The 27,031-nt window shown below is 38.2% G+C and overlaps 1 protein-coding gene across 1 annotated transcript in view; it reads left to right on the forward strand.

The window, feature by feature from the left end:
- The window catches only part of LOC107156459 (mediator complex subunit 13L), a 34,993-nt gene extending 9,141 nt beyond the window's left edge, over positions 1–25,852 (forward strand). Inside the window, exons 4-17 of the mRNA XM_015502545.2 lie at positions 254–433; positions 841–1,064; positions 2,814–3,006; positions 3,639–4,065; positions 4,686–4,905; positions 6,377–6,565; positions 10,791–11,020; positions 11,215–11,357; positions 14,387–14,545; positions 15,357–15,533; positions 16,747–16,904; positions 19,388–19,549; positions 21,984–22,096; positions 22,989–25,852. Coding sequence (XP_015358031.2) covers positions 254–433; positions 841–1,064; positions 2,814–3,006; positions 3,639–4,065; positions 4,686–4,905; positions 6,377–6,565; positions 10,791–11,020; positions 11,215–11,357; positions 14,387–14,545; positions 15,357–15,533; positions 16,747–16,904; positions 19,388–19,549; positions 21,984–22,096; positions 22,989–23,121 — 2,708 coding nt within the window. The 3' untranslated portion in view covers positions 23,122–25,852. The remainder of the gene's footprint in view (positions 1–253; positions 434–840; positions 1,065–2,813; positions 3,007–3,638; positions 4,066–4,685; positions 4,906–6,376; positions 6,566–10,790; positions 11,021–11,214; positions 11,358–14,386; positions 14,546–15,356; positions 15,534–16,746; positions 16,905–19,387; positions 19,550–21,983; positions 22,097–22,988) is intronic.
- Positions 25,853–27,031: the final 1,179 nt, after the last annotated feature.

Raw genomic sequence — 27,031 nt, forward strand, 5'->3', positions numbered from 1 at the left:
TTTAAACAATTCTTTAGGTAAACTCTTATCTAGAATAACAATTTTTCTTTCTGTTTGTTTTGGTTAACAAGTTATCAGTTATTTTTTTTCTCTAATTTAGACTATCTTTTCTCTTGACTCTTAGGTCAAGAACCTTAGAATCTGATACAGCTAATAACATCTTTGTCATGGACTATGACTGAGATCCAAGATGATGACCAAAAAGAGGAGAATGTTAATCCCCTTATCCTTTGTGTTCCCATGTCTCTTCCAGTGCTAGACATCAGCATGCTCTCCTCTCAGGATGTGGTCCGCATGCTGTTGTCCCTGCAGCCCTTTCTCCAAGATGCCATCCAAAAGAAGCGCACGGGCAGGACCTGGGAGAACATTCAGCACGTGCAGGGACCACTCACCTGGCAGCAGTTCCATAAGATGGCGGGACGTGGAACCTACGGTAGTCCTGGCTGACTTAAACCCCTTCTCACCTCAGTGCTCCCCACTGAAGTGTAGCATTAGTTACTGTCCAACCCTCACTTCACTAACAAAACTAGTTTTTTAGTCAGGATCATAGTGCCCGCGTTAAAGGAAATGAAGTAATACTGCTTGGAAAGTTAACTTTCACTTGTTCTGGTCTGTCCTCTGGTTTTATTGGGCCTTCAGAAGAAACTTTAGACTCAATTAATGGTCTTCATCAAAGACTGCTTAATTAGATGATTTGAAAAATACTTTTAAGAGTATTATGTCACAGGTAATGACATTTCAGATCCAAAATTAAGACCAGTGCCCCCAGGAATTTCTAAAATGCCCAGACTGTGAGAAATAGAATCTCAAGCACTTTCCTAAATGATAATGTTGTTCTAGGTTCAGAAGAATCTCCTGAGCCGTTACCCATCCCTACCCTGCTGGTAGGCTATGACAAGGACTTTCTGACCATCTCGCCATTCTCCTTGCCCTTTTGGGAAAGGCTGTTGTTGGACCCATATGGGGGCCACCGTGATGTTGCCTATATTGTGGTGTGTCCAGAAAATGAGGCCTTGCTCGAAGGAGCCAAAACTTTCTTCAGGGACTTGAGTGCTGTATATGAGGTAAGAAAGTTATTATGAGCATTCTTTTTATGACATGAGTCTCCTGATTGTTTCTGATTATGAACTGAATTTGAAAAAACAAATTTCTTAAAAGTAGATTTCAAAGTAAAAATTGCAAACAGAGGATGAAGAAAAGAATTAAATTGGCAAGCCCCCCCCCCCTTCCCTCTTGGCTTTATTCTTGATTAGATTGAGAAAAAATTCCTCTACCAGCCTTAGAACACATCTTAAAATCCGATCCACTGTTTTTTTTTCCCCATTTATGAGCTCAAAGTTTAAAGGTATTGTACACTAGGAAAAAGTGGTAGCTGTGCGCAAGATGAACTCTACAAAAAAGAAAGCACATCTGTTCTTTTTATTTACTTTTTGGTGGATGGATACAAGTTCTCAAAAGCTATAAAAAAATAAATGTTTAGCTTGAACATTTCTGGATCAAAAGAAAAGTTGAATGCATTGTGCTTCTGCTGTGTTTTAACACTACCTTCTTCTTAATAACCATAATCATGTGAAAACCAGCTGGATAATGTTCTCTCTCTAATATGTAAATTCTTGTTACTTTTGAAAGGTTAGACTTGTGGCACTTACATTTCTTTTGTTGAGGTCCATATACACTAAGTTCTTTGTACCTTATGATTCATATATGGCAAGATTAAATGAAATTATTTGTTAAAGTGTTTATAACATAGACAGGTACCTAATAAACATTACAAAGTGTTTTGTAAATAAGATGCCAAGCTGAATTTCAAATATATTTCCAAAGAGTACATTCACTATCTGTAAACATACAAGTAAACATGGAATAGTAAATTTAGGAGTTGCTTCAGAGAAATGAGGAGATGCTAAAATGCCATGTGATGACATCTGTTGAGCCATTGAAAGAAACCCTTGGGTATAAGTCATTTCTGCATAGCACATGGTCCATGGACACACAATACCATTAAGTCATAATTAATCTATCACAGACAACTCATGTCTGTCTAAAGCTCACCCATTCTCTCGAATAAAACCTTCAAAGTAAGTTTTAGAAGGTTCAGGCACCCCTCGCCCCATTCTCTCTTGCGTTACTGGGGCTGCTCAAGGATTATGCACTAGAGAATTTTATGGTGGCTTGATAAGCTTTCACTTAACCCAACTCTAATAAGGGGTACTAATATGGACTCTTTTGCTGCTGAACAGATAGTTGGCTCTTTGGAGGGTGTTGTGAGTGTCCATTGAGTGTCCTGGAGATTACCAGCAGATTCTCATTGTCCTAAAACAGCTACTTCCTTTTGAAAAGTGATTGGGATGCTTATTGCTTTACCTCTGGACAATCAATCTAACAGATGGCCTATAAAATCTTAGTATTATTTTATGAGAAAACATTATGTGTAAGGATTACTTAAGAGATTTTAGTGGACATATGTCTCAGTTTTAGTAGTTAGAAATCCTGTTAATTCTTCTTCACTTGCTCATTAGCCTTAAGGTAGTGTTCAGCAATCTCCTTTGTGCAAGAGAAATTGGCCTGGGTGAAGAAACATTTAGTTTTCTTCTGAGGGCCTAGTTCAGATTTTGGAGAGAGAGCAATTTTAGGGTAAATTAAAAAGTCCAGCTTATAATGTTCATTTGATTGCATGTGGATAACCTAAAGGAAAAGGAAAAAGCTTGCATGTTTATGGTAACCTCCCTTGCTGAGTGAAGGGCCGAGTGTAGGTACTGTGTGAAGGACTGACTGACTCCTATTGAAAATAATGGGCTTGCTTGTGTCCTCAGATGTGTAGGCTTGGGCAGCACAAGCCCATCTGCAAAGTGCTACGTGATGGCATCATGCGTGTGGGAAAGACCGTGGCACAGAAGCTGACAGATGAGCTTGTGAGCGAATGGTTTAACCAGCCTTGGAGCAGTGAGGAGAATGACAATCATTCCAGACTCAAACTTTATGCGCAAGTTTGCCGCCATCACCTAGGTAAATGGAGGGTTATTTGGCCAAGCAGAATTGCAGGTGTAAAGTAGCAGGTCCTACCCATCTCCTAACAGATGCGGTATTAAATTTCTTTTGTCTCAAATAATGTTAGCATTTCATTACTATACCTAGTTTAGTCTAATTTTTGTGTTCTAGGTAGTTAAATCCTAATTTTCTTAAGGAAGCAATATCTATTTATACCACATTTTGAAAATTTAGCAGCATGACTTGGTATTAACTGCTTACATTTAACCCATATTCTCCAGAGAACCTCTGAGGTTCGTAAAGCCATATATACATAAGAGCATAATACACCACGATGGCTATGCAATATATGGCTTCTTATTTTTCAGTGAAGGCATGTGAAGTCTGTCTGGAAACAGAATATTATGAGTGATTAATATTTATTTTGAAATAATCTTTTTCTAAAAACTCATAAGTTGTGTCACATGCATTTCTGTGTTTGCAGTGTGTATAAGCACATCCGCAAGTGTGGAGATAGTATTTAGGGTGTTAGAATCAGAGTACAGCATCCCAAGAGCATACTTTTTGAAAAATGCAACCATTCTAACATCTGATGAAGTTTGACTCTGCCAAACATTGCTGACACCAACTGTCTGTGTATTCTCTTTCAGCACCTTATTTAGCCACTCTGCAGCTAGACAGCAGCCTGTTGATACCACCTAAATACCAGACCCCACCAGCAACAACACAGGGACAAGCTCCGCCTGGGAATGCTGGGCCTTTAGCTTCAAATTCAGGATCAGCAGCTCCCCCAGCTGGCAGTGCATTCAATCCCACCTCTAATGGTGGTTCTACAAACCCTTCAACAAGTAGTTCCACATCTGGTTCCTCCGTGCCCCAGGTCTCGTCATCTGCTTCTGCTCCGGGTATTAACCAGATGAGCACTACCTCTTCCTCAGGACTCAGCGGTAGTGTTGGAGGGCAGAACCCCAGTGTTGGGGGCAGTGCCACGGACAGAACCCAAGGGAACATGGGCTGTGGTGGAGACACTGAGCTTGGGCAGAACTCCTCCCAGCCCGTGCAGGATGGACAAGAAAGGTGGGTTCAACTTGGACCTCTTCTTTTGCCCCACCTCAGTGAATCTCCAAATCCAATAGAATGCTCTGTTTTTCTTCTTTCCAATAAAAAGTGACAATTGTCAATCTGTAGCTACATTAAGAAATTTGACACTTCTAAAAACTTACTGTAACTGACAAACTTATTAAGCTTATTAATTCACTATTAGGCTTGTTATAAAATCTCTTTCTAGAGTATTACCACAGAAAAGAAAAGGGAGTTGAAAAAGAGACCTCCCAGTTTAGAGGTTTAGTATCCTTCTTCCAAAATACTTAGGACTGGAAGTGTTTCAGAGTTTGGAGATTTTTTAATTTGGGAATATTTGCATAGACTTCACAGGTTGAACATCCCTGATCTGAAAATCTGAAATCCAAAGCACTCCAAAATCCAAAACTTTTTGAGCATCATGCTAAAGTTTTGGATTAATGATGTTGATCACTATTGCCATTTCCATCTGTCCTTGGTGCTAGTGGCTTGATTTGCCTGCTCCTAGTATATGATGCACACATATTCATACCTTCGGCCTATAGTCATTGTCCACAGAGTCAGTGTGCTCTACAATTGGCTTGTTTCATGTACCTCACAAGTGACTTTCTCTCCAGTGTTACAGAAAGGGAGAGAATAGGAATTCCCACGGAGCCTGACTCTGCAGACAGCCAAGCCTACCCTCCTGCTGTTGTGATTTACATGGTGGACCCATTCACCTACACTACAGAGGAAGACTCCACTTCTGGAAACTTCTGGCTCTTGAGCTTGATGCGCTGCTACACAGAAATGCTGGATAATTTACCTGAGCATATGAGAAATTCTTTCATTCTCCAGGTTATTGTCTACAAGTTTATTCTTTACATATGTTGTTTTTATGAAATTAAATTTATGATTTAAAAAATTTAATAGTACATGAAAGTATGAAAGGAAAAATATTCATAATTTTTACCTTTTAGATAAAACCATCATTATTTATTTTTGTCTTTTAGCTTTTCCCCTACATTTTTACAAGGTTGAGATTCTGGTTTTAATATAATTTTTAATCTTTTTCTAGGCATTACTCATGAATATTTTTCCATGTTCCCTACAATTTACACCAGTAACCTTTTCTTTTTGCCGTGTTGGGGATAGAAGGGCCTTGAGCATGCTAGGCAAGTGCTGTACTACCGAGCCCACCCGAGCCTCCCCTGTTTTTAATGACTACATATTTTCCATCTTTAACTATTCCTATGTAGATAGACCTTTATCTCTGCTTTTTTTATTTATAAACAAAGCCAAGTAAACATGTTTGTGTCTTATCTTCCCCCACCCTTTTCACATTTTTAGGTCATTTTTTAAAAGTGGATTCTTAGCTGTAGATGATGAGAAATGTTGTCAGATTCCTTTCCCCAAAACTTATTTACCTTTCTTTTAGCAGTAAGCAAGCATGTTTCTTTTCACTACATCTTTGCTAGTTTTATAGTGAAATAATTTTGTAAAAAATATTTTATATGGATGAAAAATGAGACCTAGGGTGTATTGGGTTTATTTTGTTTTGTTTTATTTTGTTTTGTTGGTGGTAGTAGTGATGTTACTGAGGATTGAACCTACTGATGGTCTACCTCTGAGCCACATCTCCATATTTTTTATTTTTTGATAGGGTCTTGCAAAGTTACTTAGGGCCTCGCCAAATTGCTGAGGCTGGTCTCAAACTTGTGATCCTTCTACCTCAGTACCAAGTTGCTGGGATTACAGGTGTGTGCCACCGCACCCAGCTTTGGTTTTGTTTTTAAACTTTTTATTTGTTCCTTTTGGGTTTTGTTTTATTGTCACATAAAATGAAAGTTATCCTATAGAATTAAAAGATTGAAGTTTAGGTGATCAAAATAGAAGGTTGATAATTGTTCATTGTTTCAACGTCATTCACACACGATTAAGCAGTAATTCCAAAGATGCCATGCATGCTATGTGTATACATTATACAAATGAGAAAAATAATAAAATGCAAGTTTTAAAATTTTGGAACCATGGCAATAGCAAATCAAAAATTTATACCAAAAGTAGGAGTCGGGTAATTTCTAAGTGAAAGTATGTCTTGGCCAACATAATTTGCTGCTCGTAACATTATGTTATAAAAAATCCTACATGTCACATAGGACTTTATGCCACTGGAAGAAATTAGAATTTAATCGTCTTATGGTTGACATTTACATTGTTTAAAGCCAAGGTCCCTCCCCCACATCAAAGAATAAATTCATGCCATTTCACTTTTCAGCTGCCTTGTAAACATAGTAAATCTCCTGGGGTTGGTTGGTTTGTGTTTTAGATTGTGCCTTGCCAGTACATGCTGCAGACAGTGAAGGATGAACAAGTTTTCTACATTCAATACTTGAAGTCCATGGCATTTTCAGTGTACTGCCAGTGCAGGCGACCTCTGCCTACACAGATCCACATTAAATCCCTCACAGGATTTGGGCCTGCAGCCAGCATTGAGATGACCCTCAAGAACCCTGAGGTGAGTATTGGAGGGCAGAAATTTGTAGAAAGAATGCTTTGGTACTAAAAATGCAAACCAGGAGGATGTCTTATCTGATGCACAGATTTGTTGGTTGCTTGGTTGGTGTTCTACCTTTATATAAGAGTTGGTAGGTTTCTTTAATTGTTAAGTTAAAACAAATACTGCTCTGAACTTTAAAATTATTTTGAGAGAAGAGATAAGCAAGCTCTTTTTTGTTTCACTTAAGATCTAAGGCAATAATATACTTATCACTTTTAGGTACTAATGTTCAAATTTCCTAAATTTATTTTGTTTCTTATTGTTCTCACTAAACTGTCTTATGTTACAGATTCTCTGCTCTCCTTTGATCTGACTCATGTCTGAGGCAGCAGTGATCTGTGTATTCACTGTGTGAGAGCACCTCACTTTCTGAGATGTGCTCTCCCAGAGTCCCAACTTTATTATTCCTCATCTCGTGCTGTTGGGTAGAAATGAATGCTTTTCCCTCGCATCTTCTTGGGTCTACATCCCATAGATAACATACCTTTAAGGGAATTTTAAAATATAAAGCCAAATATGTCTTTTTTTTTTTTTTTTTTTTTTTTGAGGCAAGATTTTGCTGAGTTGCCCAAGGCTGCCTCAAACTTGAAATCTTTCTGCCTCAGCCTTCTGAGTAGCTAGGGTTACAGATGTCCACCACCACACCCAGCCAAAATATCTCTTAAACAAAAATCTTATGCTCCCCTTGTTTTTCTCATTCTTTATCTTGAAAATGTGTGTCTAAGCAGTGTTTAGCTTTATCAAAGCTTTAAAAACCAATTCCCACAATCTCATGGCATAAAAGAAAACCCATTAATAAAAGCCAACAAAAACCTCTTCGCCTTAAGAGACCTTTTTAAAAACATGTTTCTGGAAAACTGCACAGGATGCTAAAGCTTGGAAGTGAGAAATGATTCAAGTAGTTAATACTGTATTGGAACTTGGTTCAGGTCAGCCTAGTCCCAGGGGAGAAAGCTGCTCAGCTGATGACCTACATTCAGTCTGGTGTTAAATACAGTTTCTATTTTTGGCATTTTCAGTTTCGTTTAGTCTTGGAGTTTGAATTTTTCATTTTTGTGAGCAGTTCGTTCATCTATTCTATTAGCTTTTTCGAGAATTTAAAATTTTATCTTTGTTTCTTTGTCTCCTGAAATTATGAATTGATGTTTTTCTTTATAAATGTGGGATCTTTCTGTTCTTTACCTCCTTGTGGAGGTAAAGAATTCAGATGCAGTCATTTCTTGATGCTTTGAGAAGTGATCACAGGTCAAGTAATAACTAATAGTGTTGTGTATTCTGTAGTGGAGATTAAAGAGAGGCGGGCTGCCTACTATTAATATATCCCAAGGCATCATATAACATTTTTAAAGATTATAATATACTTTATCAGAACATCATCAGGGGCTCTTGAGACAAAGTGAGGCTTAGTTTAAAATAAGTGGCAAACAGACTTCAAGTAACATGCCTCCCCCCATTCCTTTCAGTGGGAAAAGAGAAATAAGTCTATTTTATTTGAAATAAGTCTATTTTCTTTTAAAAACAGAAGCACCACATTTTGTAAATGTTTGCCAAGGTGTGTGAGTTCCTGTATGTGAGTCATGGTCAGTTGGTCAGTTGGTGGCCTGTCCGGATGGAGCACTGTGCTTCCCTCGCTTCAGCCATTGAGCATCTGCTCTGTGCCAGGTGCTGCCTTCCTGCCAAGACAGGGGGCAGCAGTGAAGGGAACAGCCGGGCCCCTGCTACATGCAGTGCTGATTCCCTGGGGTAGCACATGCAAGCACCTTGTCACATAAGAAAGCGTGTACTTCAGTATTTATATGCAAGTTTCGATACTATAGCTAGTATCACTTTCGTTTTCTTATGTAATATTTAGCATCATAAAAACAATTTGGTAGTAGTAGACAGGATTCTGAATGTTCTCAACACAAAGTAACAGTTTGAGGTGATGGATGTACCAGTTACTCTGGCCTGATCATCACATGTTGTCTACATGTTTTAGAATTCACAAGATAAATATATGCAGTAACTATCAATTAAGATTTATATATAGAATCTTATGGACTGGGCTGTGGCTCAGTGGCAGAGCGCTTGCCTCGTGCATATGAGGCATTGGGTTCGATCCTCAGCACCACATAAAAACGAATAAACAAAATAAAGATATTGTGTTCATGTATAACTAAAAATATTAAAAATAATAATAACAATGAGCTATATAGTATCTTAAAACACTGTTTGGGAATCATATTTTACCTAATTATTTACCACAAGCTGTCTATTGCAGCTAAAATATTTGACATTTAACCTTTTGTTTTATGTCAGACTTTCAAACAACCTCACTTGGACCTTTTTTTTTTTTTTAATAACAGCTTTATGGAGATAAATTCACCTTTTTAAATTGTGTAGTTCAGTGATTTTAATATAATCACAAATTTATACAGCCATCACTTCTATCTGATTTTTAGAACATTTTTGTCAATCCTGAAGAAAATTCTACTCCTCACAATCATCCCTCTTTTCCCTCCCCTCAGCTCCTGGCAGTCACTAATCTACCTCTGTCTCTCTTGAGTGCCTGTTCTGGACATTTCATATAAATAAAATCATATAATATGTGATTTTTTAAATATTTGGCCTCTTTCATTTAGCATAGTTTTTATAAGGCTCCATGTTATAGCATGAATCATTTCATGGTTAAATAATATTCCGTGGGATGGTTATACCATATTTTATTTATCTCTCCAGTAGCTGGTAGACATTTGGATTGTTTCCACTTTTTGACTATTGTGAATAATGCTGTCACAAACTTTTGTACAAAGATTTTGTGTGGACATGTGTTTTCAGTTCTTTTGATAAGTATGTTAGAGTCCAATTTCTGGGTCATATAGAAAGTGAATGGAATAGTGGTGGGTTGGTTTTACAACTTTGAGGAAATCATTGAGTATCTCTTGGCCTGAGTTTTTGAACCCTAAAATGAATACTTTGGATTAGATTATTTCTAAAGCCTCCTTTATCTTTAAAATCGTGTTTTTCTGTTAACTACTATGCCTCCTGCTGACAGTTCAGGAATCAGTAACTATGGCTGTGGGTCAGATCTGGCCTACCCCTGTACTTGTATAACAAACCAGGTAAAAATTATTTTTCCATTTATAAAAAGACAAGAGTATATGCAGAGACCCCTAAAATATAATCTTTACTATCTGGTCCTTTATAAACATTTTCTTACTCCTGTTGCAATTTATTAAATAGCAATGTGTATATGATAGCTGTTAAAAAAATGATGTCAATTACATTTTGTCTAGTTTTCTAAAATATTTGTCTTGGGTAACAGCTAATGGTTTGGATTTCTAAAATTTCCTTTTCACACATATGCCTATTATTAAAATATATGTGTACTGCTGCTTGGTGAATTTCCAGTAAAAAATGTCACATAACAAGCACATGAAACAAAAGCGTAACCAGCAACAGAAGCTCCTTAGTGTCCCTTTGTAGTCACTGATGGTACTATTCTGACTTCTACCAGCATAGACTGTTTTTGACTTTACATACAGTTTATATTCTTTTGTGTCTGGCTTCCTGCACTCAGTGTTGAGATTTATCCATTTTTGTTGTTTGTTGTTGTGTTTTTTTTCATTATCTTTGCTGTTTAATATTCTGATTATGTGACTCTAACACAATTTGTCATCCATTTTACTGTTGATGGGTATTTAGGTTGTTTTCAACTTGGAGCTTTTATGATTAATACTGTTAGGAATATTATGACACCTGTTCTTGGGAGACACATATATGCTTTTATTGAGTCACAGAGGGGCAATGTGTAAAAGCTCTGAATTCTCACCAAACATGGTATTTTCTGCCTTTTTTATTCAAACATTCTGGCTGATGTATGTAGGGTTATCTCATTGTGGTTTCAATTTCCACTTTCCTAATAACTAATGAAATTAGTCCAGTTTACTTTCCAAAATAGTCATTTCTTTTAATAAGAAAATATTAGGTTGGTTCGGTTTCCTACCTTATATCATTTAAACAGTCTTTTTGTCATCTGTGTGAACATTACTGTTTACATGTGTAGTACTGAAGCAGTGGTGGGAAACAGTCTGTCATCATCACCATTTGTCCCTGTTGGTTTCCCTCAGTCTTATTCTGGGTTTTGTTGTAAACATTACATTGGGTGACTTTGTATTGAAACTGATTTTGATCTTGATTTCAGCGGCCCAGCCCAATCCAGCTTTACTCCCCTCCCTTTATATTGGCCCCAATCAAAGACAAATCAAAGCAGACAGAGCTGGGAGAGAACTTTGGTGAGGCCAGCCAGAAGTACAATGTGCTCTTTGTGGGCTATTGTCTATCCCATGACCAGCGCTGGCTCTTGGCTTCCTGCACTGACCTCCATGGGGAGTTATTAGAGACCTGCGTTGTGAATATTGCTTTACCAAACAGGTGAGAGGCCTTGATATCTGTGTTGTGTGTAAATTAATGCTGTATCTTTGATCAGATGTGACTTGAGCTCATTTTCCTATCTAAATGCAATGGAAACAGCATGGATATGTCCTTTGGAATTTTACAGCGTGTGTCTCATTAAGTGGTAACTTTGACTTATGCAGGGACCTCTTCTCCATTTCTTTCTTTCTTAGGTCACGGAAGAGTAAAGTATCTGCACGTAAGATTGGACTGCAGAAACTGTGGGAATGGTGCATAGGCATTGTGCAAATGACATCGCTGCCCTGGAGAGTTGTGATTGGAAGACTTGGGCGCCTTGGCCATGGGGAGCTTAAAGGTGAGAAATTCCTGAAGCAGGATGTAAAAACCGGAAAGGGCTGAGCAGATGGAAAAAATTTAAGCAAAAAGGAAAAAATTTAAAGCTGGTAGTAAGACTAAAACATTATATTTTTGGTTGATTTACATGTATAAGTATCATGTTTTTAAATTCTTTTTTAAAAAATATATATTTTTAGTTGTATATGGACTCAATGTCTTTGTTTTTACGTGGTACTAGGATTGAACCCAGTGCCTCACACTTGCGAGGCAAGTGCTGTACTACTGAGCCACAAACCCAGCCCTTAAACTTTTCTTTAGTAGCAAAATTATTTCTCCAAATAAAATTTCAAGTATAAAACAGAAATGGTGAGTTATTATAACTTATTATTATATTATGGTATAAAAGTTATGTGCTCAGTAAATCTAAATTTCTAACAATTTATATACTGAGGCAGTGAGATGAACAAGTCAATTTTAAAGATCAGAGATCTTCTATCAGAGATTAAAGGTGATTGTTGAAATCATATATAAAAATTTCCTTCAGTTTATCTGTTTGGTGGCTGAAGATGGTGATTTTTGTGTTTCTCTAGTTTGTTTTGGCGACATATTAGCAAGAAAATCCTGTTTCAGGAAGACATAGAGTAGCAAGTAGGAGCAGGTCTTTATTCCCAGTACCAACGCCTGGTATTTTTCAGTCTGGAAGATAAAAAGAACAGATTTTTCTTTTTTAGTTGTATCCCCAATACATCTTCCTCTGCTTGTATTCCTTATTAAAAGCATAACAGTCAAGAAGTACTAAAAGTAACTTTGCCTAATGCACAACCAACCCCTAGCAGCTGCCTTGCCTGGCACAAGCCGAGCTCACGCACTGTCCTCATTTGTGTAGCTACTTACATAGTGTTTACAGGAGTAATACGAATAGGCCTTGACAGATACTTAAAAACCTTATTAATTAATGACACATTTATAAGAAGTTTTGTATATGATTATTGATGGAAATTTTTTTCTAAAGACTGCACCAAAGAAAAACTTACATCACAAATTAGCTTAGTGGTTTCCTGCATGCAAGTACATTAGAGCCAGCAGAGGGTCAGAGTAAACATTTTGCACTTTGTAGGTGAGATGGTCACTGTTGCAGCTGCTCAGCTCTGCTGTTGTAACATCAAAGCAGCCATAGAAAATGCCTACATTAATGGAGGTGACTGTGTTAATAAAACTTTATTTACAAAAATAGGTAGTGGCAGGATTTGACCTGCAGACCATAGTATGCTGACCCCTGCATTAAGCATCTAAGATATTTCTTTACGGGAAATTGATTTCAGATATTCGTGGATCCCTGAAATAAAACACCACTGATATAGGTAGAAATAAGTGTAACTCATTGACTACAATGAACATTGCATTTGAAGTTAATTTTCAGGGTTTGTGTAAGTTTATACAAATATTGCATAATATGTATTATTATTAAGCATCAATTACACATGAAGTTATTTTAGTAATATTGTGAAACTAGAGACCAATAGGAAATATACCTTTTTCATTTGTTAAGGAATATCATAATGAATCTAATATCAGTAGCCTGAAGGTTAATACATTCAGGGATTCATCATTTCATTTCTGTCAGATTTCCTATCTTCCTCCGTACTCTGCTTTTTAGTTAATCTTATTTCTTAAAGGCTTTGAGCTATTCTTAATCCTTGGGGAAGGTTAGCATATAATAGAAAAGAAAAAGTGGGGATAATAATGTAGTCTAGTCACTTAGTGTTTTGGAAAATGATTAAGGCCATCTCTGTTCCTGGCGTGATTTTCAAAGGGGGCACACTCTTGCTTCTTCTCTCTTAGAGGAGAGGGGCATAAATGACTAGAGGAGCCCATCCAAAGACTGATAGAAAGCACACTCTCGGTAACAGAAACACCGGTGAACCCCACGTGCAGATCTGTTTATTCATCTCTGTCTCCCTCCTTTGTGGATCCATCTCCCTCCATTTCTGTGGCACTGTCAGATCGCAGCCTTTGGACTTTTGATTCCGCTTTATCAATTTCTATTATCTCCAGAGTGCTTATGATGAAGCATTCACCCTGCCTTTACCTTCTTGTTTGGTTTGAGATGCAAAGCTCACACCTGTCTGATTTCGGACAGTTTTAAAACATACAATCTTCGTGTTCCTGGAAACCTTTATTTCACCCATTTCAGATTGAGGTTCCTTAGGAATATGAAAACATTTTTCTATTCAGCTTGTCTGAAAAAAACGTGCAGTTGAGAAGCCTGCAGTGAAGTGGCATTTGATCAGTGGGCTGTGACGTGACAGCAGTTTGCTACACAAGAGTAGTGCATAGCTCATGGGTATTGTAGAGGTCAAAAGAGAGGACCAAGTGACTTTCACCTCCCAGAGTAACATACCTGCAAGAGTGTTCTGATTGAGCACAATGCTTTTGTTCAGAAGCAGTACACAAATGTCACAAGTCATGCTTCCAGCTTTCAGTTTTAACTATCACTTTGGCACCACTGGAAAACTGCACTCTCACAAGTTGTTTGTGAGGTCCTTTGGATGTTTTAAAAAAGGTTCACTTAGTTTCTGCTGCTGCTTGCCTTTTGTGGAAGTAATAACCAACCTCGGGTAGTAAACAGAAGTGAGGCTCCCCCAGCTCTGCTGTCATCCAAAGAAAAGTACTGATAAACTGGGGGAAAGGAGGAAAAGGGCTAGAACAATCTTAACACTAACTTCATCATCAGAAGGCATTATAAGTGTCTAAATCTACCACGGTCTTTATGGGACTCTCAAGGGTCATTTCAGACATGACTTCAGCCTCCAGTATAGTAGACCTTTGTTTCTGAGTTAATGAGGTATAATAGAACTCAAGTAACATTTTCTTTGTAGTAAGGAGGTAAGGAGAGGAACTGAAAATGGAAGGGAATATGGAGAGACATGTTCCCTTTAGGGTCTAGTCATGGAAATTCAATTTCCAAATAATATTGCCAAAAAGTTCAGACCTCATACCAGTGTGTGTTTATGAAGACTGTATTATAACTATGATATTTGACTTCAGATTGGAGTATCCTCCTTGGAGAATGTTCACTACAGACAATCAGCAAACAGCTCAAGGATGTGTGCCGGATGTGTGGAATCTCTGCCGCAGACTCTCCTTCTATCCTTAGTGCCTGCCTGGTTGCCATGGAGCCCCAGGGGTCCTTTGTAGTGATGCCAGGTAAATTTCCTCTTGTCAGTTTCATTAATTAGGTATTACATCAGTTTGGTTCATTCAAACTTAAATCACAGGCACATGTAGAATATCTCACTATTATTATATCTCTGTAAGAGAATATTGTACTTTGAGCTCAGTCATGGAAACCATTTGATCTCTTCCAAGGGTAATGGTTTGTGATTTTATTGTCTTTGCTGACCACAATTTGGGGGAGAGGTGCAAGTCTGGATCTGAGGGAGAGCTCTTAGAGCCATGATTAAGGACTATTGCCCACCCCTAGTTACCTCTGTTGCCTGCACCACTTGGAAAGTGACATAACTTCATTGTGCTTCTGTCCTTATCTATAAAATGGGGGTAATAGTTAGTACATAGAGGTTACTATAAAAGTTGGCATGTGGTAAGCAAGCATTTGGTGTCTGTTACTTACAACATTTCTTATTTAAATGGTACCATTTTTATGGGATTGTTATCATTTAGGAGACATACTTTATTGTGAGCAACCATAGGAGAAGAAAAACTGGAGATTTATATTAGTAGAAATACTACATAAGTAATTTAAAAATATATTAGCTGGACTCAATCCAGTTTTATCTTAAAATTTTCAGTGTTAAATGAGGTGGGTGTGTGATAGCTGTGTGCTCTGTGTTAAATTCTTTGAAAATATTTTAACAATTGGGTCCAACTCTAAATGTGTATCCACCACGATATTTGCACTAAACTGAAACCACTCCCCTTCAGGCCCTCTGAGAACCTCATTCCAGGGATGTTCACTGCTGCTGAAGGGAACTGACAAAAAATTATTTTTTTTTTAAAGATGCTGTCACAATGGGCTCTGTTTTTGGCCGAAGTACTGCACTGAACATGCAGTCTTCTCAGCTGAATACCCCTCAAGACGCGTCTTGTACACACATCTTGGTGTTCCCAACATCATCAACCATCCAGGTGGCTCCAGCAAACTATCCCAACGAGGATGGGTTCAGCCCTAACAATGGTGAGTGGAGGCCTCTTTGTAACCAGTTAGAGACCCTTCTATCAACATGGCACAGAGTTAGAATATGGAGGTACCGTGCTGCTGCAGGTAGTTCTGTGGTGTAGTGAAGAACACATGAAATAGTACTAGGATTGGAGGGTTGAGGATCTTTTTGGTTTTAGAGCTTCAATTTGTCCCCATTATTATTAAGACCAAATAAAGACTTTTCCTCAGTTGGGTAATTAATTTTCCTCTGTTTTTCATTAAAGGCAAAAATAATTGCCTGATAATGCCTTGCACGTGGTGCCATTCTTTAAATAAATATTTGTTGATCTGCTTTTAAATGTTGAAGTACAAGGCAATATGAAGGTAGTGCCTTCCTTCCTCTAGTCCTTGGGAATCTAATTTGATTAGTCTTAAGGGATTGCTTTTGGTTTGAATATGTATTATAGCATTTGTTAAAATCTATTTTTGAACTGTGAAATGCTCAGTATTAAGCATTAATTTATACAGTTTTTAAAGAGTTGTTTTTTAATAGGTGGCAGCAGTTACTCATGTTAAATGGGGGATAAGGAAGGATATCAGATTTTATATGTAGCATGATCACAGTAAAATAACAAAAACATGAAAAAAGGGAAAGATCATAACAAAAATCTTCATGCTGTTTGGGTTATGGGTAATTGTTTTTTTCCTTTTTACACTTTCCATTTTTTTTTTTTTTTTTTTTTTTTGGAGTGCACCTTACTTTTACGATGTGGGAGGGAAATTCTTAATGAAAGCCTGGTGCTTTGATCTGCTCTTGGAGGATGCCTCCTCCTGTTTCGGGGCAAGTTCACACCTGTGAATGTGCATTCATTCAGCCTTCAGTGTTTTGGCTGCTAACTAGATGCATAGATGGTAGTTTACTGTGTTCTTAATGATGCCAACTTTAACTGTAATAGTTAAATTGCTTCTTTAACTGTTTTACTATATTTTCATGTACCTTTGGAGGCTACACAGAGTTGTGGGGCTTTGTGTGCTTTTTTCCTCTATTCTGTTAATAACTCCATGTCAGGAGGTCACTGGGGAGAACAGAATGAAACCACCATTTGCAGCACCAGGCATGCAGTCATTAGCTCTTAGTAATGTGTTAACGACATGTGGCCATTAATCATAGGTTCATAAAACATGATGTTGGTTAAGTTGGGGATATGGCATCTTTTTAATTTTTATATTTTTCCTTCTCCTCCTCTAGATGATATGTTTGTTGACCTTCCATTCCCAGATGATATGGACAATGACATTGGCATATTAATGACTGGGAACCTCCATTCCTCTCCCAACTCCTCCCCAGTTCCCTCCCCAGGCTCTCCTTCTGGAATTGGTGTGGGCTCTCACTTCCAGCACAGTCGGGTAAGGGCGATTGGAAGGAGGTTGTTTAAACTACCTGAACCCTCAGGAGAATAATCCTTGTGACATATGATCATCCTTTTACTATATATACCTTTCTTCCTGATGGTCTAGCTCTCTGCCAGAGAAATAAGAGTGGGAAAATAACTCTCTAGTTCTATTTTGCATAGAAAGCAGGAATTTGAAAGAAATGTATTGTTTATGATGCATAATTTTGTAAAAAGAATGGTCCTACTGCAGATGCAGGATGTTTTTGTGGGTTTGTGTATGTTTCATTTTGTTCTTAGGGTGATGGAGATGAAACCAGGCCAAGCAGCACTCTACTACTGAGCTACAGCCCCAGCCCAAAGTGGGGATTTTAGGCAGTTGTGTTTTAGAAAAAAAATAGTTTTGTTTGCTTGCTACTTCTCTCTTATTTTAAAAGTATTTTTACTTTTCTCTCAAAATAGTGACTTTCAAGAGGACACAGCCCTGTTTATTTAACATCCACAGTTAAATGTTCATTGAGGAGCACATTGTTAATGGTTGCTTGTTTTGCAAGGAGCCTGTCTGTCTTGCTCTTATCTGTAGTTAACCTGCAGGGGTGGCAGGAGCCACCAGGAGGCTGATTTTACAGAAATGTCCAGGTTAATGCCATAGTATTAAGGACAAAACCAAACTTGCGGCTAATTTCATCTTCAATATCCCAGGACTCTTGGAGGCAGATTGACAGTTAAGTTCAAAAGGTGAAGGTTACAATGTTCAAAAGTAAAAGGTTCTGTTAGCTCCTGTTCACTTTGTTTCACATCTAGATGGTTCATGCCTCATCACTAAACTGTATTTTTTATTTAAAATGCTATGAGATTAAGAAAAATAGCCATGTTTAGTATCTTAGGCTGAACAAGTATAAGCAGCCCAGCGCACACTCATTTTTTTAAGACACAAAAATGGACTTAAAGGAATTAGGTTTCTGTCAGGTGGAACTTGTGTTGCCAACACTGAAATCATTGAAGGATGGTCAAGAGAATGATGAGGATTTAAAGCTCAGTTTAGTCGCAGAGCAGGTGAAACCAGGGAAGGACACCTCAGTGTCCTCATGTTACTATCTGTCCCTCTAACCTCTCCTGGAAGGAAGCAATTTTTAAATGTCTTTGTTTTCTTTGTAGTTAGTTATTTGCCAGTTAAAAACAACTCGCTTGTTCACAGAAGATTCTTGTAATAAGAACCCTAAACACAAAATTTGTACTGGATGATTTTAAATGAGGATTTCTGCAAATTGTGGAGGCAGGAGACCTGGCAGCTCAGAACACGGATCCTGAGTCTGGAGAAGACAGCTCTGTGCTGCAGCTCTACCGATACCTGCCCTGTGGTCTTGGGCAAGCCTGCTGTGCCTCTCTTAGTCTTAGTTACCTCATCTGTGAGATGGAAATAACAGCATCTGCTTTCCATACACATTGTCATTCAGTTTATCCAATAGCAAACAACTAATCATTGAAACGTGATATTTCTTTTGTAAGAAACGGAGGTGTGTTGTATTTTTCTCATTTGTTGGAGCCTCAAGTCCTAAAGTCTTTAATTGAATGTCGGTTTAAACAACATAGTTCTGAAGCTAGTCGGGTGGCCTTTTTCAGTTCTAAGCTCCTGCAGCCAGCTGACCTCCATGATGCTTTTAGCTTTCCCTTTTTCTAAACCAGTAAATACTCTTTGATAACCAATGAAGACATCACAATAGGAAAGCATGTGTTCAAGGTGGCAGTAAGTTTTTATTTTTTAACCCACTCAGAATTGATACAATTTGATGATGAAGGATCTCTTCCTACCTCAAAACAAATTTATCACCCTAAAATTGCTTACACTAGAGGCACAGTTTTAGTTCCTAAAGCTAGCTGAAAGAATTAAAGGTGATGAGGACATTGGCTGCAGAAAGGCATAGTGAGCCTCTCACAGAGCTCACTATGCCTACAAGTTACTACAAATTACAACACAGCTTTCCCATGAGAGCGTCTCACAGTGGGCAGCCAGTGCTCTCGCTGCCATGTAGACTCTGGTTTGTTGCCATTGTCCTGTTGGAGGTTTGTGGAGCTGCGTGGTCAAGTGCTCGCCTACATTTTTTGTGGTTTCTGGTAAAAAGAGCCCATGGATGCAGAGCCGAGCTCAGCTGGCAGAGGCTGCAGTCTTTCCGTTTCAGTTTGTTGCATAATAATTCCATGGAGCAGATTCTGCATTTTGTAGGGGAAAAAAAGCCAGAGCAAGTAAATCTGGGCTTACTTGACTGATGATCACAGTTTGCTGGCACCTTCTGCCGAATTGTAGTTCTTGTCAGTTGACTGCTGTGCCACAGAGACAGTGCCTTCCCTGTTTACCTGTCTCAGTCACCAGGGGATTTTGTGTGAGATACCACCAGGCAGGGATTAGTCACCACAGTGTCTGGAGTGAATTGATGAAACTTGATTTTTTTTAAACTTCATGACAAATGCTGACTGTGCTTTTGGAATCTTGTTTTTCAGAGCCAGGGTGAGCGTCTTCTCTCGAGAGAGGCACCAGAGGAGCTCAAGCAGCAGCCCTTGGCCCTTGGGTATTTTGTGTCAACTGCCAAAGCTGAGAATCTCCCCCAGTGGTTTTGGTCATCATGTCCCCAGGCTCAGAACCAGTGCCCTCTCTTCCTAAAGGTGGGTTTCGCATTGTATTTGAAGTTTGTGAGGAGTGAGTGATCCATGCTCAGATTCACTTTTGATTAGAAATTTCTGTCTCAGGCACCATAGTCCTTTTCTGTTCTGTTTCTCTCATCTCACTTCTACTCCAAGGATATTTTCGTCATAATCACAAAGAAATGAATCCACACTAATCCTAGTAGTATACTTTGTTGGGACCTGAAGGATAAAGGTAGGAGGGACATGTAGTTCAGCTTGACACTCCTTCTCCAGGTCCATATTGCATGGCTCCAAGTGAAGGTATTAGTAACTAGTTGTCCTCTTCCTCCTGCCATGAACTGTCAACATTCTTCATTAGAGAAGGGCCAGAGTTTGCTTTTTAAAAACAAAACAACAAAACCCCTCACATTTTGGATCTAAACCAAAAGATCTCCTATTTGCTGATGCTATGAAAGAACAAATGAAATCAGCTTCTTGCTCACAGGTTGGCAAGAAAACAAAGGTCTGACAGTATTTCTTTCTGGGACCTTGGGGAGAAGGCCTTGGTGTGAAGACTGAATGGCAGCAGCCCTTCAGATTTCCCTTGTGGTACCACAGTTGTACCTCTACAAATCTTTCCCAAAGATACTTTGGCAAAAATTACAAAAACATATGTAAAAGATTAAAAAAGAACCTAGATTCCCATCAGTGAAGGGGCTGATTGGATCAGCTGTCGTGCACCCCTGCTGTGGGGTATCAGTTATCCTTAACAAAATGAGGACGGCTTCTGCTTGATCATCCCAAGTTGTAGATTACCGCAGCACACACACATACTTGCTTATATTCTCACAAAGAAACAATGGAAGGTTAAATCACAAACTTAACACACAATTTTCTTTTCCTAATGACTTTAACATGCAATCAAGAAGTAAGATTAAAAAAAAACTACACAAAAAATCTATGTTGTTTTTATTTTGAATTAGAATTATTAGTGTTAATCTAGATTTATTTATTTATTTTTCCTGTCTAAAAAAGCATGCAGAGTTTTTAGCTGTGTCTACTGAGAAAGCTTACAAGCAGTGACCACTTGGCAGCGGTGGACACCTCTATTGTCAGGTTTATGGTGCCAAATACTATTTGTAATTGAGAAGAGCCAGGGCTCCCTGAAAAAATGACTGATTGCAGGTCTGCAGTAAGAAGTATTGAAGATGTGCCTGGCACTTCATGTCACCCGTACACGTTTTTAAGGTCATACCAAAGGCCCCAGGAACCAACTTGCAGTGTAATCACTAAGGCAAGAGTAGGACAGTGAGATCATTAGAAAGAATAATAGTAGTAGTAAATTGAAATAAATCCTTGAATTCATAGTTGTAGTGAAAAAAAAAAACAATAAAAATATATAGTAGTTACCTTTCGTAGCTATTAGAGCATCATCTTGTTAGTTTGAAAACTGAAAATAAAGGGAAAGAATCAAGTATTCATATATTACCTTTAAATATTATATATTTTTTAGTTATTTAATAAAGTAAACCATCCTAAATCCATTAGGTGACAAACTAATGTGCACCTTTATAATGGCTAGAGTGTACTGGTACCACCTGACCCTGTGAGCGTAGTACTCCAAGCAAGACAACCAACGTTAGATGCCTTTTGATGTGATCTGATTATAAGGATACAGCCCCAGCTATGAAGTATACTTGCCTGCCAGTCCCAGAAGTGATTGAGCCCTCTGGATCCAACTATGTTTTATGCAAAATCTGGAAAATAGAAGAATATGTTATAAAGAACCACCAAGATAGAAACCAGGCACATCTGGACTGTAGGGCCTTTTACAGATTAAGTCTTTAAGAGGCCCATGACTTAATCATTTGCAATGTAGAGACAGGTTGGCTCATTATTAAAAGAAAAAAAAAACATTTTTGAGATTATCAGAGAAAATTGTGCATGGGTTGAGTATTGATGATATTAAAGAATCATTGTTAATTTTTCCTGTGTATGATATTACTCTTTTTTATTAAAAAAGGTTTTATCAGTTAGAAACACCTACTCAGTTATTTGCAGGCAAAATGATAAAATATTTAGGTTTTGTTTTAAGATAAACAAAGGGAAATTTTATTTTAAAATAAACACAAGGGGATATTTTCTAACTCAAAAAGTGATAAATAGTGGCAATTGTGATATGAGCACATGGGACCTTATTATACTGTTTTTTTTTTTGTGGATGTTTGACTATTTCTAGAAAGAAACTGTGGTGGATGAAACAATAAAAAGAACCTTGGAAGTTTGCTTTGTTTTCCCCTCTAACATATGGACTTATTTGTGACCACGCTGGGGGGCTACTGAGCAGCTTAGATTTCACAGATATAAACCAACCTGCACTTCTACAAACTCCCTGCTTGGGCAGCGGGGGTCTCCCTCTTCTGCACTGTGGTTGTCTGGACCTGGAAGGTGACGATATTTGCTCTTTCTCCAGGCTTCACTACATCACCATATCTCTGTAGCACAGTCGGATGAACTTCTCCCTGCCAGGAATTCTCAACGGGTTCCACACCCTCTGGACTCCAAGACCACATCTGATGTTTTAAGGTAGATTCCAACCCAGGCAACATAGTTTGAAATGATGATGCTCCTTTGCTCTTGTATTCTAAGTTGTTTTAATTTGTGATGTTCTTGGAGAACCCATGCTGCCCTTAGTGCAGTGCACCAGTGTCTGGTTACCAGTGTGAGCTGCTGTCCCCCATATGTTGGGACAGGCAGTGTAGTGTACTTTGTCCACTTAGATAGTTTGTGTGTGATTACAGCTGCTCTGCTTCCTGTTCACAGGAGGCATTTCATGATGAGGAAGAAGAGGTCAGTTTTCAGGGGATGGGAATAGTTAGAAGCTTGTGTCTGAAATTAAGAAGTGCTTTGTGTTGAAAAAATTTTTGACTCTCTAACATGGATTTCATAAATAAAATTGACTAGAACATACATTCCGCAGTTAGAAACTGTATCCCAGAAATGTGTATTAATTCTCTTACACAGTCTTTAGCAATTTGTATAATCATAATTTTTAGTGGCATTAATTTTAATAATTAAATAATTAAAATTAAATAATTAAGATACTAATAAATTTGTATTATATAATATCTTCTGTTTGACTCAGTAAATCCAAAGTATTCATCTGTAATTGATAAAGACATTGCATGCTTTTTAAACTACTGGGTCCTTGAACTGTGTATTTTATGTTTATAGTACATTTCACTTCAGACTTGGCTCATCTCATTGCTTAGTGGCCACTTGTGGCCAGTGGCTACCGTAGGGAAAAGTGCAGGTCTAGCAGAATAGGGGACCATGAGTCAAGGACCATGTGAATGCGCCTGGGGCAAGATGAAGAGTAGCTTGAAGGCTTTCTGCCCCAGGATCTGGCTGTTACAATTTGAGAGCCGCCTGGCCTTCCTTCTGGCTCCTGCCCTCACCCATGTCTTCTCTTTGGCAGGTTTGTTTTGGAGCAGTACAACGCACTGTCCTGGCTCACGTGCAATCCAGCCACCCAGGACCGTACTTCCTGCCTTCCCGTCCACTTTGTGGTGCTCACTCAGTTGTACAATGCCATCATGAATATACTTTAATTGGAAAGCACTTGTTCTCTCTGGCTCAGTTTCTTCTCCCGCAGCCTCGGTCTGAGGAACCTGCTATACTTTGCAAATAGCCCACATCCTTTTCTTCAGACCAGTCTCCACAGTCCCGCACTGTGAAGCCCTCAGCAGGCACATGTTCATTCTGCAGTGCTCATGACCACAGCGACTCCTTGACACTTCTCTCATGGACCTGGGAACTTCCATAAGCAGTGACTTTCAGCCAATGTGTGGTGTGTGCAGCCCCCCCACCCACTGGTCCACAGGAAGTAGTGGTTGCCAGTGGCTTTTAAGAGGGAAACAGAAGAGACAGTGTCCTTTTGCACAAGAGTCTGTGTTTTCAGCCTCTGCTTAAAAATGAGGGCCACAGAGCCCTTTGGATGAAATCCTCTTGTTTTTGATGTATGGCCTGTGGGTTATCTGAACTCCATTCTCTGGGACTTTTTAAAAATAACCAGCTCAAGTACATGATTTCATACCGGGGTCTCCGTCTCTCAAACGCTCCCATCCAGATTGGCATGAATGCTTTGGTTGACTTCATACCTGTGTGTAGATTTGAAAGGTCTGGAGACTGCTTCATTTTATTTATTTTAAGTTGTTTTGGTCATTTGTTTTTGTGACTTTCTTTTCACTTTTTGATTCTTGAGGACCAGGTACAGTAGCTGAAAGCCAACTCAGATCCACCATAGGATTCTTTGACTACATACCTCTGTCCTAGAAGCCGGAAAAAGAGTGAAAACAAATCGGGGAGACCATGCCTAAAACGTCATGTGTTCATGACCACCCAGCAGTAGATCTTGTTAAGAACACACTGGGTTTTAGGAATTCTGCCACGCTCAGTGCGCGGCCCACGTTGCGTGAAGGATGACACTTTCACACCAAGGCAGTCGAGCTCTGTCCAGAGCCGTGGAGGCAAGTACCTTAACTAGTTTTATATAGTCACAATGGAAATATATTTTCTAGTGAATTCTTATCGAAAGCCAGTTCTCTCCTCTCATTAGAGCAAAAGGGACTCATGTACATATCACAGTGGAAAGTGTTTGCTCATAAAATCAGTTATAAATATGGTGAATATTTTCTGGACCATAGGAATATTATTTCAAAGAAATATTACAACTTAACCATTAAATTAGTACTTGAAGTTGAACCTTCATGGTGGGACTTTTTTTAAAAAAAAAAAAAAAAATGCCTTTTTAAAGCATTAATGGCTAATTGAAGTATTTTATGACTCCTCCTTCCAGGCCCAGAGGGTTGTCTTTGAGACCCTGTTTCTAACCCTTGTGTTGCTGTGTGTTTCTGTCTGAGGGCGGTAGCGGGCATGGACCGGCCTCCCGGAGCCACTTTGACCAGGCCTTGAGCTCTTGTCATCTGTGGAGAGAATCATGCAGATTTTAAAAGTTCTTCCAGGAGACTTCCATGTCCTGGTTATTAACAAAAAAAAAAAAAAAAAAAAAAAAAAGGAAAAAATGTAATAATTGATATGATTTTGTAAAAGTATTTTTCTTGAAATAATCTAACGTTTAAAACATTATATTAAAAAAAGTTGTGTGGTGGGAATGTGAAAGCAGAGAAATAACTTGTAAATGGATAATTTTGTTCTCTGTGCCACCAATTGAAGGGGGGAGGGATCGACTTTCGCAATGTATAGGTTAAAAAAATCTGATATATCAAACCATTTGTATCTAATGTGTACAGTGTAAAATTGACTTTAAAAATATTGCAGTGCTATTTTTTCTTAATCAGAAAGGAAAATTCTCAAGGCCTTTTGAAGAGCATAAGATGATGAAGATTGTAAACTTGTATAAAATTATCTTGGTGAGAAGACACATTGTAAAGTAGATATTTGTAATCTTTTACCACTTTGGGGTTGCTTTTTTCCCAGAATTCATCAGAACTTTGAATTTTTTTTTTAAATGGGCTGTTTTTAATGCGGGGCTTTTCTTCCCTAGAAACCCAATTCTAAGCAGAAAAAGGAAAAAAAAAAGCAAAAAAAAAAAAAAAAACCAACAAAAATTTTAAAAAGGCAGCAAAGGGTAGTTTTCATCTGGTGTCTTTTATTTAAGTTTTTTAAGTTAAGAAAAGCTGGTGACATATTTATACGTTTTTGTGCAAAAATAAATGAATGGCAATAGATTTTAAAAAAATCTTATTATGTACTTCTGTGTGAAAAAGTCTGTATAATATTTCCCTTAAATATGCATTATTTTACTTGTGAGTTTTTTTACTGAATTAATCTGAAATGTACAAGCCCTGGATTTGCTACAGAGTGAAAAGTTATTTTATTTTTTTTTATTTTTAATTTTGGAAATTCTGCAGAAATCAGAACTCTTAACCATGGTTTGAACTAAAAAGGGGCAGTGGGGAGGGGAGAAGGGTGGGATTGTCCAGCATGCTTGTATGTATATTTCAGAAACTTTTTTAAATGTAAAAGCTGTACATTTCTGGGAAGTTCTGAATTTCTTTTTGTTTTCTTTTTTCCTTCAAGCATTTTGCAGTGAGCTTCTTTTATATATAGCAAACAATTTGAAAGAATACAAAAATATGTGAAGTTCATTTAAAAAAAAAGACTACAGTATAGCGCTGGTACAGTACACTAAAAGACTTTGATAAAAAGAAACAATAATAAAAGGCCTCCATTTTAAATGTCATTCATATATACCTTGTGGATGAGAGCTATATACTTTTACACACTTTTTTAGAGGAATAAATTATTGAATTACTGAAACTTTGAGTGGCTGTTTTCCCTCCCATCCTGCCTTTGTAATGAAATTATCTACACCTGTCCAAAAGGTGTATTTACTATGGATTGAACATAGAATTTACTGCTCTAATCACACTGGCAGCTGTTCTGAAATGGTGTTCTTGTATTCCCATCACAAGTGCATTCCTAGATCAGTTTCTAGATGCGAATACACGCACACAGCCTTGAACTAGGAGCCCTGGAGTTTAAGTCCCTAACCGTTTTGAGTAAGTCAGGTCTCACAGTGTTTCAGGCTATAAGATCGTGACCAATCCCAGAACAAATTACAAGACTATGTTCATATTCTACCGCCTTTCTTTTCACAGTCCCAGCCAGTTTCTTTTTGATTTTCCTTGGAGATAGCAGCAATGTCTCTCTTGCTGTTTTGCTTATTTGCAGACTGGTGACAGTAGCTTGCCATCTGGCACACCACACACAGGCAAATCCCTTGTTGACTGCATACCGTACTCTCTGTTGCTCTTTCCTCTTTTGGTCCATCCATTAGAAAAATACCCCTCATTCTAGAAGGGGTTTATTCCCTATCATGCCCTGGTGGCGTCTCTCACTGAAAATGGACAAGCCCCGAGAGTTGGCATAACTTAAAGTTGGCAGAGCATTGTCTAAATTTAGAGAGAAAGCCATTGAGAGAAGTCAGCCCCCATTATTTCTTCCATAACCAAGGGACAAGAGACATCCTGTGAGAAATACTTTGCAAACTAAAAAGCGGTTCATGTTGTGATAGTAACATTGAAGAAAGAAAAAAACGAGGCCAAGGTTTTGGTTAGCAGATATTGCTCGTCTCCATCTCTTCCGATCACCACTGCCTTATACGTATAGTTCTGTACAGTGTTTGCAACTCTGCTTGCCAAAAGAATCCCTAAAGAACCACACATTTCCCAGATCCTATGTAATCTGGTCATATGATTCTTGTGTCATCTGAATAATCAGAATTAGGTGATATTTTTATAAGCATTCATTAGCTTGGATACTTGGCTCATAGGTTGGCTAGTGCTTTACCCGGCAGTTAGTGTTGGTTCTATTTATAGTGGAAGGTTTTCACAACTACCACTGTCTGCCCCGATTCAGCAACTATAGCCAGATCTCTCTGAGGTAGGAAAAGTTATTTGTTGAATGCAGCAACATTTTGAAAGTTAGACATAATTT

The sequence above is a fragment of the Marmota marmota genome, unplaced genomic scaffold, assembly GCF_001458135.2.
Source record: "Marmota marmota marmota unplaced genomic scaffold, marMar, whole genome shotgun sequence".
Classification (NCBI taxonomy): Eukaryota; Metazoa; Chordata; class Mammalia; order Rodentia; family Sciuridae; genus Marmota; species Marmota marmota.